The 22,718-nt window shown below is 47.9% G+C and overlaps 1 protein-coding gene across 2 annotated transcripts in view; it reads right to left on the reverse strand.

Annotated features, from left to right (window-relative positions):
- TCEA2 (transcription elongation factor A2) overlaps positions 1–22,474 on the reverse strand; it is a 30,570-nt gene extending 8,096 nt beyond the window's left edge. The window contains exons 1-8 of one of the 2 annotated variants that reach the window (XM_077460385.1): positions 22,318–22,474; positions 17,027–17,089; positions 16,449–16,554; positions 13,581–13,674; positions 13,324–13,457; positions 10,742–10,798; positions 2,495–2,649; positions 747–893 (exon numbers count right to left, since the gene is read on the reverse strand). In XM_077460385.1, the coding sequence (XP_077316511.1) occupies positions 747–893; positions 2,495–2,649; positions 10,742–10,798; positions 13,324–13,457; positions 13,581–13,674; positions 16,449–16,554; positions 17,027–17,089; positions 22,318–22,392 (831 nt within the window). In that variant the 5' untranslated portion in view covers positions 22,393–22,474. Of the gene's footprint in view, positions 1–746; positions 894–2,494; positions 2,650–10,741; positions 10,799–13,323; positions 13,458–13,580; positions 13,675–16,448; positions 16,555–17,026; positions 17,090–22,118; positions 22,227–22,317 lie in introns of those variants that run through there. The other variant, XM_077460386.1, reaches the window with a different exon arrangement.
- Positions 22,475–22,718: the final 244 nt, after the last annotated feature.

A 22,718-nucleotide genomic window follows, 5' to 3' on the forward strand; every position in this document is an offset into this window, starting at 1 on the left:
TTATCTCTAAGCACAGTCGGACATTACGACAACAAAATCCGTCGGATTTTGTCCGAAACTGGTGTTGCACACACACGGTCGGACAAAGTTGTCGGAAAATCCGATCGTTCAGAACGTGATGAGGTAATTTAGTTACGACGGGACTACGTTCAGGCTAGTAGCCAATAGCTTTGGTCTCGGAATTTGATCTGAGCATGCGTGGCACTTTGTCTGATCGGAATTCTCTACAAACGATCGGACAAAGTCCGATCGGATCATGTTCTCTGAAAATTTTATAGCCCAGCTCTCAAACTTTGTCCGTTTGTCCTTTCCTTCTACTTAACAAGGTTACAGGTGGAGTCGACCACAAGGTCGTACCGAGGCAGCAGCCCAGGCCCCCCCAGTAGGGCTCACTACTGCCTCCTTTCAAGTTGGCCACAAATCTTTGGAAGAGAATTCTTCCTACCCACCCGTACCATCACCTACCTACAAACAGTGACTGATCGAGTCAGTCCAGGGGGATCTCCATCCCTAAAGAGCCACTAGGTAGGTTGGCAGAAGACAAGAGCATCAGTAAACCAAAATCAAGTACACAATGCTTTTACACCACAGAGCAAAGTGAACCTATTATATTGGCCAATAGAGGAATAAAAATATGACAGATGAAGGTCACAACAAGCTTCCATCCACCAGGCGCTTTGTTTTGAAGTCACATCCAGCAGAGCCCTCTAGTGGTTCTCCAGGCCAGGTGCACCCAGAGCACTTACCTGGGTATAAGTGCAGTTTTTCTTCTTGCATTTGCCGCAGGTGAACAGATCAGTCGCCGTTCCTCCCGTCTTGGCCATCTGATGCTCCTGAATGGCTGCCTTAGTCATGGCTTTCCTCATCTCCTTTAGCTCATTGCTTGCCATTTCCTGAAACAAGAAAAAAAAAAAAAAGACAATGCTACTGGCAAAACCGGTAGGATGCTAGTTGTTGGGGGAACTAAAAACCCCCCATCATGTTCCCCAAAATGTCTCTACACCCCTCCATCACCTTGCAGTAGTCCCTAGATGTAAACCCAATGACTAAAACCCGATGTAAACTTTATGATGATAATATTTCAATTTCAAAAGTCAATCATTTTTAAAGGGGAGCTTCACCTGTATAATCCGGGTATTTGCTCCCACTTCCAGCCAAAGATCTCCGCAGTATCCGTGACTATCTTCGCCATGTCCGGCCCCTCCTCTGTCACCCCCCGCTGTCTTCTGGGAGATACAAAGGGTCCCAGAAGACAGCAGGGACAACTGAGAATGGGCAGTGTGACTCGTACATACACAGTAAGGAAACCAGGCTGTGAAGGCTTCACTTCCCGATTCCCTTACTGAAGATGCCGGCGCCTGCACCCGGAAGCCGAGGGACGAGTCGGCTTCAGGTGAGGACATTGCGGGCACCTTGGGCAGGTAAGTGTCTTAATTTTAAAAGTCAGCAGCTGCAGTATTTGTAGCTGCTGACTTTTATAAAAAAAAAAAAAAAAAATATATATATGTTTTCGGCGGAACTCTGCTCTAAATCTGCAGCTTTTATTAAAGTGTTACTAAAAGCACAGCAGTAAAATCAGTCTGTATATGCAGTAAAGCACGATTGTTATACTCACTAAGGGGCTAATCCTCCACATTGTATAAAAAGGCTGATTGATCTTGTCTTCTCTGATCCTCCCCTTCTTCCGCTGTCCTCAATCCATCTCCTGATAGTACAGAGCTAGGACACAAGCTGCACATGCTCAGATTGGGGTGTACTGCTAGAGAGGTTCCCCCCCCCCTTGGGAGAGTGCATGTGATCAGCACAGGGCCAATCAGCACTGTCCAGACAGAGGGCCAGGGGTCCTGCATCTTTATAGGACAATCAGAGAATTAAAACTCCTCCTACAGGTTTTAACCAGACACTGATAGAAGTCACAAGACTGCTATATACTGCTGATAGGAAAATATATTTAGCAGTTTATATTTACTAAAACTATTGCATTTCCATGTTCTGTGTACTGTGGGAGACCAGATAGTGAATGCAGAGTAATGGGTTTAGTAACACTTTAAAGTAATAGCTGGTATACCTGCTATGAGGGTCCTTCTTCAGATACTTTCTGTTATTGGGTGACATTGCTCCGCCTGGTCTGACAACTGTGCTCCTGCATTCCCACCCTGTTACATGGGCTTGTGATGGAGACTACAAGTGGCCATTTCAAGCATACATTCCACAAGCATGGTCCACTGTTGTCACCTGCACTTAGAAATTGCATGCGACCAAAAGAAGGAATGCACGTAGGACAGGAAGTGGCTGCAAAGAGGCTACAGGAGATCAGCAGTGCTGAAAAACCTACTTTCATCTTAATCCTTGGTTGCAGCCTAACCCTAAAACCTTGCCTTAACCCTAAAACTAAACCAACCCCTTTCAACCCACACTTCCCCTTCAAGTAAACTCGTGGAAAATAAATGTCACAGTACGGTCATTGTTTACCGCCAAGTCAGCACAAACCCACCTCACAGCTCATGTTGGCAATCTGCTCTGGGGTAATAGCGCCACACAGCACGTTCTTTCGTAAATCTGGATTCTTTGAGTCCTTCAAGTTGGCGATTCGGCTTCGGATCCGGTTCTTGTATTTCATGTCGGTGTTTTGCACCTCCCCATATACTAGTGAGGATAGTCAAGGGTCCAAAAACATTGATAACTTATGTAACTAACAGAGAAGTTCGGCTTTTTTTTTTGTTTTCAAAAATCATACTTCCCTAGGTGCATGCTGCATCTGTCCCCCACCAGCTCTAAGACTGAGAACCGAGCGATCAAACACCACAGATCGCTCAGTTCTCAGAGCTCCATGGAGCGAAGAGATGGTAAGTGTCAGTCACCGGCTCTCTGCTCTGCCCCACAGCTGGCACAGGCTCTCAGAGGCTGAGCCAGGTGCCGGTCCAGAGTTGAGGGCGGATCCCCACTTTATTGTCGTGATCTTGCCCCGGCCTGGATTGGCTGTGATGTCAGCCGACAGCGGACTTCAGACCTCTGTCTGCTAAAAACAGGTCACAGGATTGCAAAGTGAACAGCACTCCTGTGATCCACAGGAGAAGTACAGCCAAACGAGCTTTGGTTGTACTACTTCTTATGGCCCTGCCAGTGGCAGGCAAGCTATGAGAAGGCAAAACGCCATTTGTACTTCTTGGCAGCACTGATGCTGCTTACAGCCCTGGTGCCCAACATGGTATATGATGTGTGGCCCCTTTAGCAGTCTGTAGTGGAAACATTGATTAGGGTAAAAGCATTGATTGCGCTTCATGCAACATGTTCCTAGTTTCATATCGTCTTTTGTAGCATATCCCCCGCCAAAAATATATCCTGTCCACACTCTCTGACCCTCATCTCCTCTCTTCGGTCTGCAGTCTCTGACAGTCCTCTCAAGCATTACATATATTATACATTATGTGTGGCCCATTGGTGATGTCAGGGACCATTTTTGAAGCCCCCTTTAGCTCATAATTTAGCAACCACTGGCTTAAAGGGTTCACGTGTTGTCAATCTGCTTGGCTGGCACTCTCAGTGCACCCAACATAGCATGCACCGCCGCACTCAAGGCATGCCAAAACAAAGCTGCATACAGATGCATGAGCCATGCCTGCCTGGGTGCCATTAATACCCACCCTCAGCTAGCCATGTAAGGACCTGTGCATTTTAAACCTCATCTACAGAAAACCAGGTGTACTCCAGTGTATCTAAAACCAAGAAATCTTGTGAGCTACCAAAAATCTGTAAATATGCAACACCACCTATCAGAACCGCTGCTGGCACCGATCACGTCCCATATGACCGTGCAAATGCAATATTTATAGGGGAAATGCTGCACTATCTGGATGTTAGCATGAGTGCCTGGATGCAATGACACTAAAAAAAATAAAAATAAAATGTGTTGACATGCAAACAAAGTATTTTTTTTACTATAGAGAGTTTGATCACAGCATCACAAACCTTATAATCCACATATGTGTTGAAATGTATAAAGTAATATATATATTTGTTTTCCTGCAAACTCCAAAAACCGGAGTTAGATTAAGCCCTTGTACACACGGTCGGACATTCCGACAACCAAGTCCGTTGGATTTTGTCCGAAACTGTTGCATACACACAGTCTGACAAAGTTGTCAGAAAATCCGATCGTACTTAACATGATGACGTTATTTCGTTAGGACAGGACTACATTCAGGCTAGTAGCCAATAGCTTTGGTCTAGGAATTTGACCTGAGTATGCGTGGCTCTTTGTCCAATCGGAATTCTCTACACATGATCGGACAAAGTCTGATCGGATCATGTTGTCGGAAAGTTTTATAGACCAGCTGGAAAACTTGGTCCGTCTGATACTCCGACGGAAACAGTCAGATGGAGCCCACACACTGTCGGATTATCCGACAACACAGTCCTATCGGACATTGTCCATCAGAAATGTCCGGCCGTGTGTACAAGGGCTTACCGGTAACTCCTTTTCCCGTGGTCTTCCAGGACAGCCATTGAGAGATGGAGTCCCTCCCATCACCACAGTTCAAAATGCGGTCCCTCAGGTCCCTGGTCAGTCATTTACCAAGAACCGAAAGATGGAACTGAAAAATATAAACCATAAACAGGTAATAACATTAATACATCAACATAATTCAAGGGTGGGATTGTGCTGTCCTGAAAGACCACTAGAAAAGGAGTTACCTGTAAGTTTTCCCCAGTTGTCTTCCAGGACAGCCCTTGAGAGGTCCCCAAGTACTCACCAGATTAGGGGGGGGGGGGGGGGGGCCACGGCTTGGAGGACTTTCCTCCCAAAAGCCTGATCCTGACTGGACATTAAAGTCTAGTCGATAATGCCTTGTAAAGGTGGAGAAACTTGACCATGAGGCTGCTTTACATATTTGCGCCAGGGTGGCAGCAGCTCTTTCTGCCCAGGATGCTGAGAGTGCCCTTGTGGAGTGGGCCTTAACACCCCCAGGAGGATCTCCATTTATAAATCTATACCCCTCTGTAATAGCTAGCTTGATCCACCTAGCTATGGTGACCTTAGAAGCCGTTTGTCCCTTACGTTGTCCAGAAAAAGAGGATAAAAAGTGAATCTGAAATTCTAACTGGTTTGGTTACCTTTAGGTATTCTAGGATACACCGCATCACATCTAGTAAATTAAGCCATTTCTCTTTCTTGTTTGAGGCGTTTTGGCAGAATTAAGGGAGGACAATATCTTGCGACCTATGAAACCTAGACGTCCCCTTTGGCAAGAACCCAGGGTCCCTCTTTAGGAGAACTCTATCTTAAAGAACTTGAAGGAATGGCTCTCTAATGGGAGAGGGCTTGGATTTCACTAACCCTATGGGCTGAAGTGATTGCCATGAGGAGCATTGTCTTAACTGTGATCAGTCTTAACGAGGCCTCTGAGATAGGTTTAAATGGTGGCCTCAAAAAGGCCCAGAGGACGACCTGAGGGGTCCCAGGTTGGAGCTATGTTAACTCTGACCGGATTGTGTCTGGAAATTGCCTTACAGAACCTTGTGATGAGGGGGATCTTCCTATAACCGTTTCTCTAGGTACACACTTAAGGCTGCTATCTGGTCCTTATTAGTACTAGGAGTTAATCCTTTGTCTATCCCCTCTTGGAGAAACTGTAGGATGTTTGTTGAATCCTTGTTTACCTCACCTTGATTATCCAGCCAGTTGTTAAATTTCCTCCAGACTTTTCTATAAATAGCTCTGGTGACTGGTTTTCGGCTCTGTAGTAAGGTCTGAATCACTCTGTTAGGCCTTTACTCCTCAAAATTTCTTCCTCAGTAACCACGCTGAAAGGTTCAACATGGCTACTCGTGACAGAAGATCTTGTCTGCAGGGAAGCCTCAGAGGAGGCTGGTCTGTCAACTGTAGGAAAGTTGTGAACCATGGCCTCTTGGGCCAAAATTTGTGCTACTAGAATTAAACACGTTTCCTCTGCTATAAACTTTTCTAGAACCCTCGTAATGAGGTGAAGCGGTGAAAACGCATAGGCCAAGTTGAAGGTCCAGGGAGTCTGTAAGGAGTCTACCGCCAAGGGTTGATCTCTTGGGCAGAATGAGCAAAAACTTGGAATTTTTGCATTCTTTTTTTTTGTTTGCAAACAGGTGCACTTCTCCCAGTAAGCTGCTATGTGGTCAAAAACTTCAGGGTGCAGAGACCAGTCTTGATTCAAAACTATTTGTCAACTCAAGAAGTCTGCAGTGCTGTTCTGCACCCCTTTCAGGTGTATTGCCGAGATGGATTCTGCCCACGGCCGTCATATTGTCTGAGCGGACTTGTAGATGGTGACCTTGTATTGTGTCCTGAAAAGCTAGTAGGGCTCCGAGAATAGCTGTTAGCTCCTTCCAATTGGAGGAGAAATGTTTCTCCTCTGGCGTCCACCTGCCTTGAGCCCATCCGGAGTTGATATGGGCTCCCCAAACCCAACTGCTCGCATCCGTAGTCAGTGTGGATGTGATAGGCAAGACCCAGAGCACCCCTTTGTTTAAAGTCTGTGTCCTTCCACCACCAGAGGGCACATTTTACTCAGGTGGGGATCAATACATTCTCTTCCAGATCCTTGTCTTTTAACTGTTCCAACACAAACCTCTGAAGGACTCTCTGGTGAATCCTGGCCCATTGTACGGCCGGAATTGTTGCCGTCATAAATCCTAATACTGACATCACCTCTCTCACTGTACATTTGGAGCTGGTTTGAAGAAAAGACAGTCTGCTTCATATTCAGTATCTTTTCTTCCAGCATGACTATCCTTTGATCTACGGACAGGATTTTGTAGCCCAAATACAGAATATTCTGTGCTGGGGTAGTTTTGGACTTTTCCAAACTGATTTTCCACCCCAATTGACTCAGGCCGAGTTGTGTTAATTCTAAAGCCCTGTACACACGATTGAAAATCCCGCCAGCAAAAGTCCGATGAGAGCTTTTGGTCGGAAATTCCGACCGTGTGTACGCTCGATCGGACTTTTGCTGGCGGAATTCCCGCCAGCAAAGGATTGAGAGCAGGTTCTCTCTTTTTCCGATGGAAAATGTTTCAATACAGAAAATCCCTTCGCATGCTCAGAAACAATTTGACGCCTGCTCGGAAATATTGAACTTCATTTTCTTGGCTCGTCAGGGTTGTACGTCACCGTGTTCTTGACGGTTGAAAGTTCCGAGAACTTTTGTGTGACCGTGTGTATGCAAGCCAAGCTTGAGCGGAATTCTGTCGGAAAAACCATCCAAGATTTTTACGACGAAAACTCAGAGCGTGTGTACGCAGCATAAGTCCTGACAAAGTTGTTTCTCTCAGTGGGACATGAGGAGCAAGGTGTCTAAATACGGAATGATCGAGACTGAAGTCTTAACGGAACTAATGTCTTCCCAAGAACATTGGAAAAAATTCTCAGAGAGGACAACAGTCCGAAGGGAAGTGCTCTGCCCTGAAAGTGATACATTTTGGTGTCTATCTGAAATTGCCAGCTGAAAAAATTTCTAGCATTCCTTCCTTATTGGGATATGCAGATAGGCATCCCTTAAATCCAAGGTAGCCATAAACACCTCTTTTTGGAGAAGATGCCGTATTGAGTAAATACTCCATTCAAAATCTTTTGTATCGGATGGAGAGATTCACGATTAGTCTGAACTTCCCTGATGGTTTTTTCACCACAAAGATGTGCGAGTAAAAACCGTGCCCTTGTTCCTGAATAGGGACTGGTGTCAATATCTTGATCCACCATCTCCCCCTTTAGTAATTGTAAGGCTCTGGCCTTTTCTGAGTGTCTTGGAAGCTTTGTCACAAGAAATTGAAGGTGGATCGCTGTGAAATTCCATAACCTTTTTTTATTATGTTTAAAGACAAACTCGTTTGAGGTTCTCTTTTCCCACTGCAGAAGGAAATTCCTTAATCTTCCTCCCACAGGAACCCTGATGTCACTGGGGTTTAGGGTTTTGACTGTGGTGGTTAGAAAGTATGCCCCTTTTCCTTTCCCTTTTTGCCCTGTCCAGTGCTTTTTGGGTTTGAAGTCCTTCTCTTTTCTTGAGGGTTCTTTTGAGGGACAAAAAAACCTCCTTTGTAAGTGTTTCTTTTTAGCAGGAAAGTTTTTTTTATCCGCCGTCCTTTCTAAGGCAGTATCTAATTCAGGGCCGACGACTGTCTCCAGTAACGGAGACACTGCACAGGCGTGTTTTGGATGCCGTGTCTCCCCCCCCCACCAAGTTTTCATCCAGACTGACCTTCTGGCTGCGACAGAAAACTGCTGCAGCCTAAGCCCTTGTACACATGGTCAGAGATTCCGACAACCAAATCCGTCGGATTTTGTCCGTCGGATTATGTCAGATGGATTTTGTCTGAAACTGTTGCATACACACGGTCGGACAAAGTTGTCGGAAAATCCGATCGTTCAGAACGCGATGACGTCATTTTGTTACAACGGGACTACCATCAGGCTAGTAGCCAATAGCTTTGATGTAGGAATTTGATCTGAGCATGCGTTGCACTTTGTCCGATCGGAATTCTCTACACATGATTGGAGTATGTCCGATCGGAGCATTTTGTCGGAAAATTTTACCAACAAGTTGGAAAACTTGGTCCGTCGGATACTCCGACAGAAACAGTCCGATGGAGACCACACACAGTCGGAATATCCGACAAAATGGTCCGATCGGACACATTCCGTCGGAATTTCCGACAGTGTGTACAAGGGCTTAGACGTAAATTTTACAGAGTCAGTTGAATCGTCAGAATTAAAACTTGTCACCTTAAAAAGTTTAAGAGAAAGTTTTTTAAGAGCTCCCTTCTAGGAGTGCCTGCCTTTAGGCGTTCTTGTTGTGACAACCAAAACTCTAGATTTCTAGCTACACACGAAGTGGCTAGAGCTGGCTTCAGGCCTGCCTTTGAAGCATCCCAGGCCCTTTTTAAGACTACACCTGTTTTCCTGTCCATTTGGGTCTTTTAAATGACCCATTTCCTCAAAAGCAAGATCAGACGGTTTCAGTACTTTGGACAGTGGGGCGTCTAGTTTTGTATTTTTATTCCAGACTGGGCTCTTGTCAAAGGGGAATCTCCTTTTAAGAAAATTTGCAAAGAAATTTTTCTTGTCCGGCTCAGCCCACCCCTTACGGACAAGGTCAGAAAGCACGTTATGTATAGGAAATACTTTTGCCTTCTTTTTTTCCTAGGGCCTCATACATCTTGTCATGTCTGGACAATTGAACTTCTTCCACATCATCTTTCCAGTGTATCACAGATAGCGCTCCACAGTTCGCCCACTTCATCAAGCGACATCTTGTAGTTTGCGGCTTTGTTAGCTGCAGCCTGATCCTCATCCTGGTCCGAGTCTGCGTCAGAGGATTCAGGGCTAACTAACGTGGGGCTATGCTCCCTGACTGTATGGGGCTCCCCGGAGCTGGGTGTTGTAAGGCCTGGTGAAGAGGGAATCACAGCTGCTCTACTGGTGGAAGCAGACGTGTTTACATCTGCAATTAACTCCCTGAGAGATTTAAAAGTTGACGCCATCTCATATTTAAAGGAGCTAAGGAACTTAGCCAAGGGAGAGTCTGCCTATGATTTTAATAAGCCTGCAATACACTGTTTGCATAAGGCTTTGTTAGAGCCTGAGGACAACTTGTTTCCACAATTAGGGCACTTTTTGCGGGCTGACTTGTCTTCCCTTGGAGCCTCCTTAGCCTGAAAATAAAGAATAGATAATTTCAGCATCAAAGAACCTTAATCCTCTTTAAACACCCCTGCTGCAACCACCAAACTGCATAAACTCAGGACTGCGAGGCATCCACCAAAATGGGGTACTACAAGTCCCAGCCTTACAACTACTCCCCTTGCAAAAAACCTCAGTACAGGGCTTGCCCAGCAGCCTACCTGGATTTGGCTGGTGCCTGCATCTACCGGAGTGTCCTGAGGGTTAGCCTCCATGGTCCCCCCTTTCCCGCTGCGGATCCCACCGCTAGACCAGTATTGCTGGATGCTGGTCGGGATTAGTAGGCCCAGCCTGGGCTTTTCCCTTCCTCCTTGCGCCCTGGAGACCCGGAAGTCTCGGCGGGCAGCAATGACGCGGTTCCGCCGGAAGTGACGCTAATGGCGTCTCCGGCCCCCACAGCAATTGCAGCAAGGAGCTAGGATGGATGAGCTGAATACTTCACAATCCTTAAGGGCCCTTTCACACGGAGCGGAGTCCACTATGATCAGTAACAGAATTGGACAGATATCAGTGTTTTGACCCATTCAGTTTGCGCCCAGCTGACACAGGGGACCCGTGATAGCACTATGGGTGTCTGGATGTAAAGAGACTCTCTCCGATTACATCAGGCTACCTCTGACCTGTCACATTTTGGTCCAAAAAAAGCCTTTTCCATTTATTTATCTACGGCGATCAAAAGGTTAACTGTGTACCTAGCTACTGTTTTTGTATACACAGTGTGCTGTTTTTACTAAGGGATTGGTGGATTGTATTCCCTGCTTTACATGGAAACAAAGTCCACTGCATCCCTGCTGTAGACACAGCGCTGTGTGCCATAGGCTGGCACCCGCTGATCGGCTTGTGCGGTGTCTAATCGCACTCCCTCCCCCCCCCCCCCCCCCCCACCCACGAGTGCCATCACAGGAGAGCCGCTCTGCTGTCATACTCCTACGTGAGGTGGTCGGCAAGCGGTGTAAGTGTATTCAGCCTACCTCTGCCCCAGCCAAGAGCTCAGCATTAACAAAAAAAAAAAAAGAAAAAAAAAAAGGATATCCTCCTCAATCTGTGCTGCCAACAGCTCACAATCTGAACCGATCGCAATGTGATCTCCTGGAAGGATGAGATAAAGATGAAGTCAGAAAATGGGGGGCTAGGCACTTCACCCACAATAAACTGTTGACTTTCCTGAGACAAGAGAACATTAGGCCTCCCATACAGAAGTCTGAAAGGTCCAAGGTCCAGCTTGCTTAGGTAGAACTTAATTAGAAACAGGGACAGATCTGACGCTAGGAGAACACCGTAGTCTGAATATGTATTGGCAAATGCAGCAATCTCTAGAAATAATACCCCTTACTATCATGCAGTAGAAAAAAAAATAGGATTAGTTAGGAGATCTCTGCTCTCACTGGTGAATTGTAAATTATGTCTAGAAAGACCTAAATATATAACAATACGGTACATCCACACTAGTTCAAAAGTGTGTGTGTGTGCGCGACAGTCCTGGACTGGGGTTTGGTAACACTGAGGGTGATCTGGGATGCGCCATCCTACGAGAGGGTTTGTAATCAATGAAGATGTAGGTGGGCCCTGTTCGGGTCTTGGCTGCTGCCTCTATGGTGGCAATAAGTACTCCACAATGTAGACTTGGGTGGGTAGAGAGGAGCACTTGGTATAGAAATGTCACACTTGAGGTTAATATTAAAGTTTATTGAAATTGGCAGTTCAAAGGTGGTGAGTAAAGGAAACGTGTTTCGGGAAGGTACCCCCCCACTTTGTCAAGGCTGCGATAGTGCGTATGGTCAGGACTGAACTGGAACTAAAAGCCAACTCCAATAGGGTCATTTAGGTGCTGTCAGATAGCAGAGAACTGGCATGCTCCATCCTGACCACACTCACCATCACAGCCCTGACGAAGAGGGAGGCCCGTCCCTCGTAATGCACTGGCTTTGCTCACCGCCTGTGGACTGACGATTTCAATAAACTTTTTAAATACTAAACTCAAGTGTGACTCAAGTATGTCTATATAAAGAGTGCCTCTACACCCATTTAGACTGTAAAGTAGATCTGGATGGGTGCAGAGCAGGGGTAGGCAACTTGGGGCCCTCCAGCTGTTGCAGAAATATAAGTCCCATCATGCCTCTGGGAGTAATTGTAACTGCCAGACTTGCAATGCCTCATGGGAAATGTAGTTCCGCAAGAGCTCGAAGGCCCCAGGTTGCCTACCCCTGGTGTAGAGGCCCGCTCTGTATAGACTTCTGTCACGCTTGAGGTTAATATTAAAAGTTCACAGGTGGTGAGTAAAGCCAACATGTTTCAGGGGAAATGCCTCCCCCTTCCTCAGGCCGGTGGTGGCAAGTATGGTTGGGACTGACCTGGAACTGATATACAACTCCGATAGGGCCTTTTTGGTGCTCTTAAATAGTGGAGAACCCGGCAAGGATCTCAATGCTGGTTCTCCATCTATCATAATTGACTATACTCACCATCACAGTTCTGATGAAGGAGGAGGCACTTTCCCCGAAACATGTTGGCTTTACTCACCACCTGTGAACTGTCAATTTTAATAAACATTTTAATACTAACCTAAAGTGTGAGAAAAGTCTATAACGAGCATGCCTCTACACCCATCCAACCCATCGCCAACACCTGCTAGCTCGCTATAAATACAAAAACTAAGAAGTAGGTAGACAGTACAGAGCCAATGTAGCATCAGAGAAGGTAGCCACTAAATGCCAGTATGGGAAACTGTGCTTATCACTGATCACTATTTACCTGTATAGAGTGGGAGCGTTTGTGTATCCATTCTGCTGTAATCCTTCTGGAAGGAAATTAGACCTGTATTCCCCCATTAAAGAGGAAGTAAACCCTGATGAGTTTACTTCCTCTTTCATTCCTTGCAAAGGTAAAGCATAATGGACTACTAAGCATCGCATAGTAGTCCATTATGTGTCACTTACCTGACACAGGAGCCAGCGATGTCACCGCTGTCCCCTGTAGTCCGGCGCATCCATCTTCTCGTGGGTCTCGCTGCTCCGCCGCTGTCATTCGGCGAAGCCGTGATGACGTCACTCCTGCGCATGCACACGGGAGCCGGCACGCGCTGCATCTTCCTTGTTGACGATGCCGCGCTCAGTGCGCCTGCGCACCACCGTCTACGGCGCATGCGCCGTAGACAGTGGTGCCTATCTTTCGACAAATATCTCCTAAACCGTGTAGGTTTAGGAGATATTTCTTGGACCTACAGGTAAGCCTTAATCTAGGCTTACCTGTAGGTCAAAGTGTGTTGTAAGGGTTTACAACCACTTTAAAGGGGACGAGGAAGTAGAGCTGGATCCACGTTTAATCTGCTGGGAACACAACATATTAAAGGTGGTTTCAGTTCTACTCCCTGTTGTGTCTCCATGATAGGATGTAAAGGGAAATCTCCCCAACAGGGCATGGACAGAAAAGGAACATTCCCCTCTCTAAAACTAATAATTGTTTTTTACGTATTGCTCTGATGACCTGATTTTCAATAATCAGAGGATTCGTTTAGGGGATTTAGGGAGATCTGTCCAATTTTTTCGCATCGCCTGTCAATTACTTGACCGCACACAGAAGCAAAACACACGGGATGAATACTGGGCATGCGTTACCATCGGTCTGCAGGGCTGCAGTTAACATCTCTCTGCACTTGGTCCGCACCGAGTCAGAGGTGACGGGAAGAGGGGGGAATCGGGTCATCTTTGGAGTGGTCGGTGTTTTTGGAGATTCAGGCTTCTTAGGCAAACTGAAAAATGAGCACAGAAGATCATCAGGCTCTCTCTCTGTCCAACGGCAACGTTCTCAGCACCATCTAAAAACAACTGACAATACACTGCCAAGAATCACAGTAGAAGAGGAACATAGGTACCTGGTATCCTTCGAGGAGGAGGAGGAGGACGAGGACGAGGACGAGGAGGAGGAGGAGCTCTGAATCTTGTCCTTCCCCCGCTGGTCTGAGCCGTCTACAGGACAAAACAGAAAAAGTTGTGGTGGGTTGTGGTTGAGCCTTAGATAAAAAGAAAAAAAAAAAAAAAAAAAGTGGGCATTTCCCCAATTCAGCCACTCTCTGACTGGCAGATATTATGACCCGATTGTTGCCTATGGGCCAATACAGACCGTTCTTATTAACCATAAATTCCGGTCATTGGTTAAACATACTTTAACCACTTCAAAAGCAGGACAGTGCTAACATTTCTCACATACTTGTTAAAATGAAAAAAAAAAAAAAAGACAGAAACTGCCATTTTATTCTTCACTTAAATTTTTTTTAATTGTTTGGGGTTTTGAAGTGAATTTTTTGCTTAAAAAAAAAAAAAAAAAAATTTAAGCAAAATTTTTTTTTATATATATTTGAATGAATTTTAGTGCACACAAACACAACATAATGCCCTTTTTTTTTTTTTTGAATGATGATATGCCAAGTAAATAGATACCCAACATGTCACACTTTAAAATTGTGCAAGCTCGTGGAATGGCGACAAACTACGGTAACTAAAAAAATCTCTACAAGTGACGCTTTAAAAGCTCTTCCAGGTTACCAGGTGAGTTACACAGGAGGTATGGTGGTAGAATTATTGCTCTCACTCCGTTTGCGGCATGTTGTGCGATCACTGCTAACATACAGTATTCATGTGAAAACACTGAAGAAATTACGCTTTGCTATAATGTAAAGTAGTGAGTGTACAGCTTGTATAACAGTGTAAATTTGCTGTCCCCTCAAAATAACTCAACACACAGCCATTAATGTCTAAACTTCTGGCAACAAAAGCGAGTACACCCCTAAGTGAAAATGACCAAATTGGGCCCATTTAGCCATTTTCCCTCCCCAGTGTCATGCGACTTGTTAGTGTTACAAGGTCTCAGGTGTGAATGGGGAGCGGGTGTGTTAAATTTGGTGTTATCGCTCTCACTCTCATAATGTTTACTGGAAGTTCAACATGTGCTTTAAATTTAAAATAAAAAATAAATAAATAAAAAAGGTATTTAAAGGGGTTGTAAAGGTTCGCATTTTTTCACCTTAATGCATCCTATGCATTAAGGTGAAAAGATCCGACAATACCGCCCCCCCCCCCTTGTTTTACTTACCTGAGCCCATTCACCTGCTGCGCTCACCCCCGATGTCCTTTTTGCCGCTCAGCCTAGCCATTAATTGGCTAGAGTGGATTGGCTTGCGCTGCTGTCAATCACATCCAATGATGCAGTACGCCGGGGGGGCGGGGCCGAGTGATACGGTCAACAGCTATAGCCGCTCACTGTATCATGGAAGCGCGTCTGCAAGAACTAACCACCATGCGAGAAAGCTCGTATGAAGGTGGTTAGTTCTTGCGGGGAGGAGCTGAGACAGCCGCCGAGGGACCCCAGAAGACCAGGTTCGGGGCTACTCTGTGCACAACGAGCTGCACAGTGGAGTTAAGTATAACATGTTTGTCATTTTAAAAAAAAAGTCTTTACAACCCCTTTAACAACTATTATTATTATTATTTTTTTTTCACATGGTCATGGATTTTTTGTTTGTTTGTTTTTGATCAACTTTATTGCCATCACAAGGAATGATCAACATTCCTTGTGATAGCATGGACCATGACAGGTACTCTTTACTGAGAAATCTAAGGTCTACTAGACTTGAGATCTCTCCTCTACCGTACAAAGCATCTGATCCAGATCGGTTTGATCAGATGTTTCACATGTTGATGACGTCTTGTAAACCTCAAACCGAAAACCAAGAGGTGACGAAATTCCCATCGCTTCTGGTTTCTTAATTCATGGGGGGAAGGGGGCGGGGGTACAGATGTACCTTCCTCCCCTCTGCGTTCTCCGGGACATCCAAAAGGCAGCAGTCCCTGGTTCCCCAATCACACGCCCTATGGAAAATATTGGGCAGCTGTAGAGCTGCTCGGGTCACTTCTACACTAAAGCCCATTGCCAGCCGAAAATGATGGTACTGGGATCATGGTTGCAGCTGTAGCCACGATCCTGTATATCCACTTCAAACTGAGGATCTACAGGTACGTCCTATGGCAGAAATATGCAATTAGCGGACTTCCAGCTGCTGTAAAACTACAAGTCCCATCATGCTTCTGCCTCTGGGTGTCATGCTTGTGGCTCTCAGAGTCTTGCTATGCCTCATGGGAATTGTAGTTCTACAACAGATGGAGGTTCGCTAATTGCATATCCCTGTCCTACGGGCTTGAAGTGGTTGAACATTTTGGTACAGGGGATCATGGTTGGGTTGCAGCTGCAGGTTGGTAGTCATGATCCGGGTACGTCCTACGGGCTTGAAGTGGTTAAAACACACCAATACAGCCTCCAAAAAAAATAAAAAAATAAAATGTATCTTACTAAATTTGGAGTGGATTCTACATTATAATAATATACACTATCCCATGAGCCTTGAGTGGAGGCAGACCTCTATGCTATGCTGTGAGTAATGAGTGGGAGGGGCCATGCATAACTTCTCCCCTGAGGAATAAATGGGTGGGGCTCCACAAATCCAATCCTTATATGGGTAAAGCCTCATGTAGCCCATACCTAGCATAGTGAGAGTGACTGGAACTAAACCCAAGAACAAAAATGCAATATAAAATAGCGTACCAGTCAGATATGGTGTTTGCATTTGGCTTTTTTTTCAGGCCAAGTACATTTTTTGCAAGTATATAAAGATAACCATTGATCCTGACAGAAATCCTGTGCACTGGATGAAATAAAATAGAAAAACAAAAAAGAAGACTTTTCTTACCCAGCAGCTTCTTCCAGGATTTTATAAGAGTTTTGGACAGAGTGATCACCTCTTCTTCATCGCTTTGTTTCCTCAGAGCGTTCACCGACATGCCGATCCGGGTGGACTGAAACAGAGCGATCACTATGGTCACTCAGGTGTGAAAACAGCAGAACTTGGGTCCTACAGGTCACCATTTCACAAGCTTGGCTCCACCATAACCTCAAAAGTGACCAAATACCCCACCAGCATCCAATCAACAGACCCGGCTCAATTCACGAAGATTTAAACAAGGATAAGGATCTTTATTTTCAGTCAATTTCAAAACTAATATCGAAAAATATATATATTTTTTTTAATAAGGATCCTTATGAATTTTGAATTGAGCCCATTGTCTTCTCCACAATGTCCACAGGAGCACACAGCATGTGCATTGTGCAGTCTATGCCATTGGACTAAAATTCTGAGTTTCTTCTGTCTTCCAACCAACACTGAGAGTGAGCGTCACCCCCCCCCCCCCCCCCAAAAAAAAATAAAAAATCACAGTGGGTGGTGTTCAAATATAGGCAACACCATGACTTGACAATCTGGTCTCGTACCTGCAGCATGTCCAGAGACATGGACATATTCTTCAGCTGATTGAGAAGATCCAACGCCCCATCCTGCAAGAGAAAGAGACTGGTGACACTTTTGTAGAAGCCTGCAGCTAGCTTCACCGTCCAAAGGATCTCAGGCAGTTTTCACTACCCTGAGCAAACAGGAGCTATTATCCACTGCTTATGTCTGGGAGCACAGTTTCTCAACCAGGGTTCCAAGAGACCCCAAAGGGGTGCTAGAAGTTTCTTGGGCAATAAGCAATTTCTGCCTCTCAGATAAGTTTCCACTGACACCATTAATCTTTTTTTAGTGGGGGGATTGGCTAACTGGGCTCAAGCTGTGAATGGTTATGGTTAGATGCTCACATGGTTTGGACAAATCTAAAAAGGAGACTGACCAGTATGACCAGCTTTAGGTGCTCTAAGGCCCTCACATGGCACCTCTTAAAGGACCACCCAAAGTACGACACCTGCAATAAACCAGTACAGGCGAGGATGGAGGTTTGGACTGACCAGTCAACATTAAGCCATATCGAAAAACTTCCTGTCATGGGCCAGCCCTGTGGCTGTAGAGTGTAGACTCAAAACATCTTACCAGTGTCAACCAAGACATTCTTATCTCCTCCTGGAAGGGCAGCGCAAGGAGTATGGAGGACACTACATTAACTACTGTGTCCTCAGACGTGGCTTCACCTATCAGTATACTCCCCAAGGATTGGGGCGGACACTACATAGAGTATTGTATCCTCAGATTTGGAGCCCACCTGTGTCTCCTCAGACATGGAGCCACCTATCCATATACTCTTCAAGGGGGTATGGAAGACACTACAAATAGCAATGTGTCCTCAGACATGGATCCACCTATCGCTATACTCCGCAAGGAGGATACTACATATAGTATTGTATCCTCAGACGTGGAGCCACCTATCCATATACTCTTCAAGGGGGTATGGAAGACACTACAAATAGTAATGTGTCCTCAGACGTGGCTCCACCTATCGCTATACTCCCCAAGGAGGATACTACATATAGTATTGTATCCTCAGACGTGGAGCCACCTATCCATATACTCTTCAAGGGGGTATGGAAGACACTACAAATAGTAATGTGTCCTCAGACATGGCTCCACCTATCGCTATACTCCCCAAGGAGGACACTACATATAGTATTGTATCCTCAGACGTGGAGCCACCTATCCATATACTCTTCAAGGGGGTATGGAAGACACTACAAATAGTAATGTGTCCTCAGACGTGGCTCCACCTATCGGTATACTCCCCAAGGAGGATACTACATATAGTATTGTATCCTCAGACGTGGAGCCACCTGTGTCTCCTCAGACGTGGAGCCACCTATCCATATACTCTTCAAGGGGGTATAGAAGACACTACAAATAGTAATGTGTCCTCAGACGTGGCTCCACCTATCGCTATACTCCCCAAGGAGGATACTACATATAGTATTGTATCCTCAGACATGGAGGCACCTGTGTCTCCTCAGACATGGAGCCATATATCCGAATACTCTTCAAGGAGTATGGCAGACACTACAAATAGTAATGTGTCCTCAGACATGGTGCCACCTGTGTCCTCAGACGTGGCGCCATCCATCAATATACTCTCCAAGGATTATGGAAGACACTACATATAGTATTATGTCCTCAGACGGGATCTTCAAGAAATGCTGGCTCTTGTAGTTCCTATGGGAATGACCCTCTTCTAGGTCGATACCCAATCACATCAAAATGCTGGCAGACCAGAAGAACTACAAGATCCAGCAAAGCCAACCAGATCCCGAAGCTGTGTGAGAAAAAGCTTGATCAGACTCTTCTCCTTGCAGATCCCCTGCAGAGCATGTCACTATACCTTGCAGAGTATTGCAGCATCTCGGTATTCTCTGCAGAGCAAGATAACATCACAATATTCCCTACAGAGTATTTCAGCGTCACAATTTCCCCCGCAGAGCATCGCAGCATTGTGCTGTACTTAAAGCAAGGTTCCCTAACAATAGGGGCGCCTCGCCTCCCCATGATATGAATCTAAAACTTTACACCCTCATCATGTATCTGGGCACAGCAACCTGAAACTATACTCTGCAGAAGATTTCACCTTTACTGCACCTGCAGAACCTTGCACCTTCACAATATTCCCTGAAGAACACTACCCCCTCACAGAATATCTGCAGAGCATTTCTCTATCAAATTCTAAATCAGTAAAATATTAAACCCAACATTATAGCTGTGGTTCCCACGGTGTGGGGTGCACCCGGAGGAACACTGCCCTTCCCAATTTTCTACAGTCACTGTGTTCTGCAGAACATCGCACCTTCACTATGTCCCAGTAAGAAGTCCCCCCCCCCCCATACACTTTACCTCAAAGAACATTGCATCCTCACTCTGCCCTGAAGAACACCATACCCCCATTTTGTTCTGTAGATCCCTGTACCCTGCAGAACATTGCACCGTCACTATGCCCCAGAGAACAGCCCCCCCCACCCACCCACACACACACACACACACACACAGTACCCTACAGAAGATTGTGCCCTCACTGTGCCCTGCAGAACACCCCTTTCACACACACTGTATCCTACAGAACATTGTGCCCTCACTATGCCCTACAGAACATTGCACCCTCACTATGCTCCAAGGAACACCTGTCCCACACACACTACCCTACAGAACATTGCTCCCTCAATATGCCCTGCAGAACATCGCACCTTCACTATGCCCCAGAGAACAACTCTCCTACACACACACTGTACCCTACAGAACATTGCGCCCTCATTGTGCCCTGCAGAACACCCCTCTCACAAATGCGCTGTACCCTCACTATGCCATACAGAACATCGCACCTTCACTGTGTCCCAGTGAGACGACCTCCCAACACACACTTTACCCCAAAGAACATTGCACCATACCTCCATTTTGCCCTGTAGATCACAGTACCCTGCAGAACATCGCACCTTCACTATCCCCCAGAGAACACCCCTCCCACACACACACACTGTACCCTACACAACATTGCACCCTCACTGTGCCCTGCAGAACATTGCACCCTCACTGTGCCCTGCAGAACATTGCACCCTCACTGAGTTCTGCAGAACATTGCACCCACACTGAGTTCTGCAGAACATTGCACCTTCGTTGTGTCCTGCAGAACATCACACCCTCATTATGCTCCAGAGAACACCCCTCCCACACATACTGTACCCTACAGATTATTGCAGTTCCACTGTGCTCTGTAGATTATTGCACCCTCACTGTGCCCTGCAATACACCATACCCCACTCTATCCTGTAGATCTTTGCACCCAGCAGAAGCATTGTACGCTCATTGCGCCATGCAGGAACACTACAGCCATGCTTTGCTCTGCAGGTTTATGTACCTTTAATCTGCCTTGCAGAACATTGCACTCCCTACTTTACCCGGGAGGAACAGCGCACCCATACTTTGCGTTATAGGTCATCGCGCCCTCCGTGTGCGCTGCAGGACGTTGCGCCCTCGCCTGTGCCCTGCAGGAACTCGCGCCCTCGCCTGTGCGATGCAGGACCTCGCGCCCTCGCCTGTGCGATGCAGGACCTCGCGCCCTCGCCTGTGCGATGCAGAATGCCCCTTCACCTGTGCGCTGTAGGACCCCGCGCCCTCGCCTGTGCCCTGCAGGACCTCGCGCCCGCCCTATGAGATGCAGAATGCCCCCTCACCTGTGCGCTGCAGGACCTCACCTGTGCGCTGCAGGACCTCGCGCCCTAACCTGTGCGCTGTAGGACCTCGCGCCTTCACCTGTGCGCTGTAGGACCTCGCGCCTTCACCTGTGCGCTGTAGGACCTCGCGCCCTCACCTGTGCGCTGTAGGACCTCGCGCCCTCACCTGTGCGCTGTAGGACCTCGCGCCCTCACCTGTGCGCTGTAGGACCTCGCGCCCTCACCTGTGCGCTGTAGGACCTCGCGCCCTCACCTGTGCGCTGTAGGACCTCGCGCCCTCACCTGTGCGCTGTAGGACCTCGCGCCCTCACCTGTGCGCTGTAGGACCTCGCGCCCTCACCTGTGCGCTGTAGGACCTCGCGCCCTCACCTGTGCGCTGTAGGACCTCGCGCCCTCACATGTGCCCTGCAGGAACTCGTGCCCTCGCCTGTGCCCTGCAGGAACTCGTGCCCTCGCCTGTGCCCTGCAGGAACTCGTGCCCTCGCCTGTGCCCTGCAGGAACTCGTGCCCTCGCCTGTGCCCTGCAGGACCTCGCGCCCTCACCTGTGCAATGCAGGACCTCGCGCCCGCCCTGTGAGATGCAGCATGCCCCCTCACCTGTGCGCTGCAGGACCTCGCGCCCTCACCTGTGCGCTGCAGGACCTCGCGCCCTCACCTGTGCGCTGCAGGACCTCGCGCCCTCACCTGTGCGCTGCAGGACCTCGCGCCCTCACCTGTGCGCTGCAGGACCTCGCGCCCTCACCTGTGCGCTGTAGGACCTCGCGCCCTCACCTGTGCGCTGCAGAACGTTGCGCCCTCACCTGTGCGATGCAGGACCTCGCGCCCTCGCCTGTGCGATGCAGAATGCCCCTTCACCTGTGCGCTGTAGGACCCCGCGCCCTCGCCTGTGCCCTGCAGGACCTCGCGCCCGCCCTATGAGATGCAGAATGCCCCCTCACCTGTGCGCTGCAGGACCTCACCTGTGCGCTGCAGGACCTCGCGCCCTAACCTGTGCGCTGTAGGACCTCGCGCCTTCACCTGTGCGCTGTAGGACCTCGCGCCCTCACCTGTGCGCTGCAGGACCTCGCGCCCTCACCTGTGCGCTGCAGGACCTCGCGCCCTCACCTGTGCGCTGCAGGACCTCGCGCCCTCACCTGTGCGCTGCAGGACCTCGCGCCCTCACCTGTGCGCTGTAGGACCTCGCGCCCTCACCTGTGCGCTGCAGAACGTTGCGCCCTCACCTGTGCGCTGCAGAACGTCGCGCCTTCACCTGTGCGCTGCAGAACGTCGCGCCTTCACCTGTGCGCTGCAGAATGTCGCGCCTTCACCTGTGCGCTGCAGAACGTCGCGCCTTCACCTGTGCGCTGCAGAACGTTGCGCTCTCATCTGTGCATTGCAGGACATCGCACCCTACCTGTGTGCTGAAGGACATCACACCTTCGCTGTGCACTGTATAACGCTACCACCCACTTTGTCCTGCAGAATATCGCACCTTCAACAAAACCATGCAACATAGTTCTGGTATTTGCAGTCCTATAATCCCTGATATGACGTCATGAGTCCCTGCTCCCCCAGACAGACCCCTCCCCCCGTGTATAATCTCGGGGACTCGCCGTGCTCTTCTTGGTCACCATCTTGTCCAGTTTTCTGGCGATACGGAGCACCTCCTCCACCTCCGGGGCCGCCATGTCTCCTCACCCGCCGGGCTGTCAGTACCGAGCCCTGATACCCCCCTGCACCGACCCGCCGGACCCCGCCCCCCACGGGTTTGTAGTTCCCCATCACCCGCTCTTCGCTGTCTTCTTATGGAAGCGCCGCCGAGCGGAACTACAAATCCCAGAATGCACCGGGCTCGGCCGGCTGCTCCCCAGCGCAAGGGGTGCCGGGAGGTGAGGTCTGTACAGGAGGGCAGAGGACAGCGGGGAGCGGACAACGGACTACAAATCCCAGAGTGCATCGCGGCCCCATTCACCGCTATAAAAGCGGAGATTTGGAGGGGGAGCGTCGCTGCCGC

This window comes from Lithobates pipiens, unplaced genomic scaffold (assembly GCF_037356315.1).
Source record: "Lithobates pipiens isolate NorthernLeopardFrog02 unplaced genomic scaffold, aLitPip1_a1.2 Scaffold_28, whole genome shotgun sequence".
Lineage (NCBI taxonomy): Eukaryota > Metazoa > Chordata > Amphibia > Anura > Ranidae > Lithobates > Lithobates pipiens.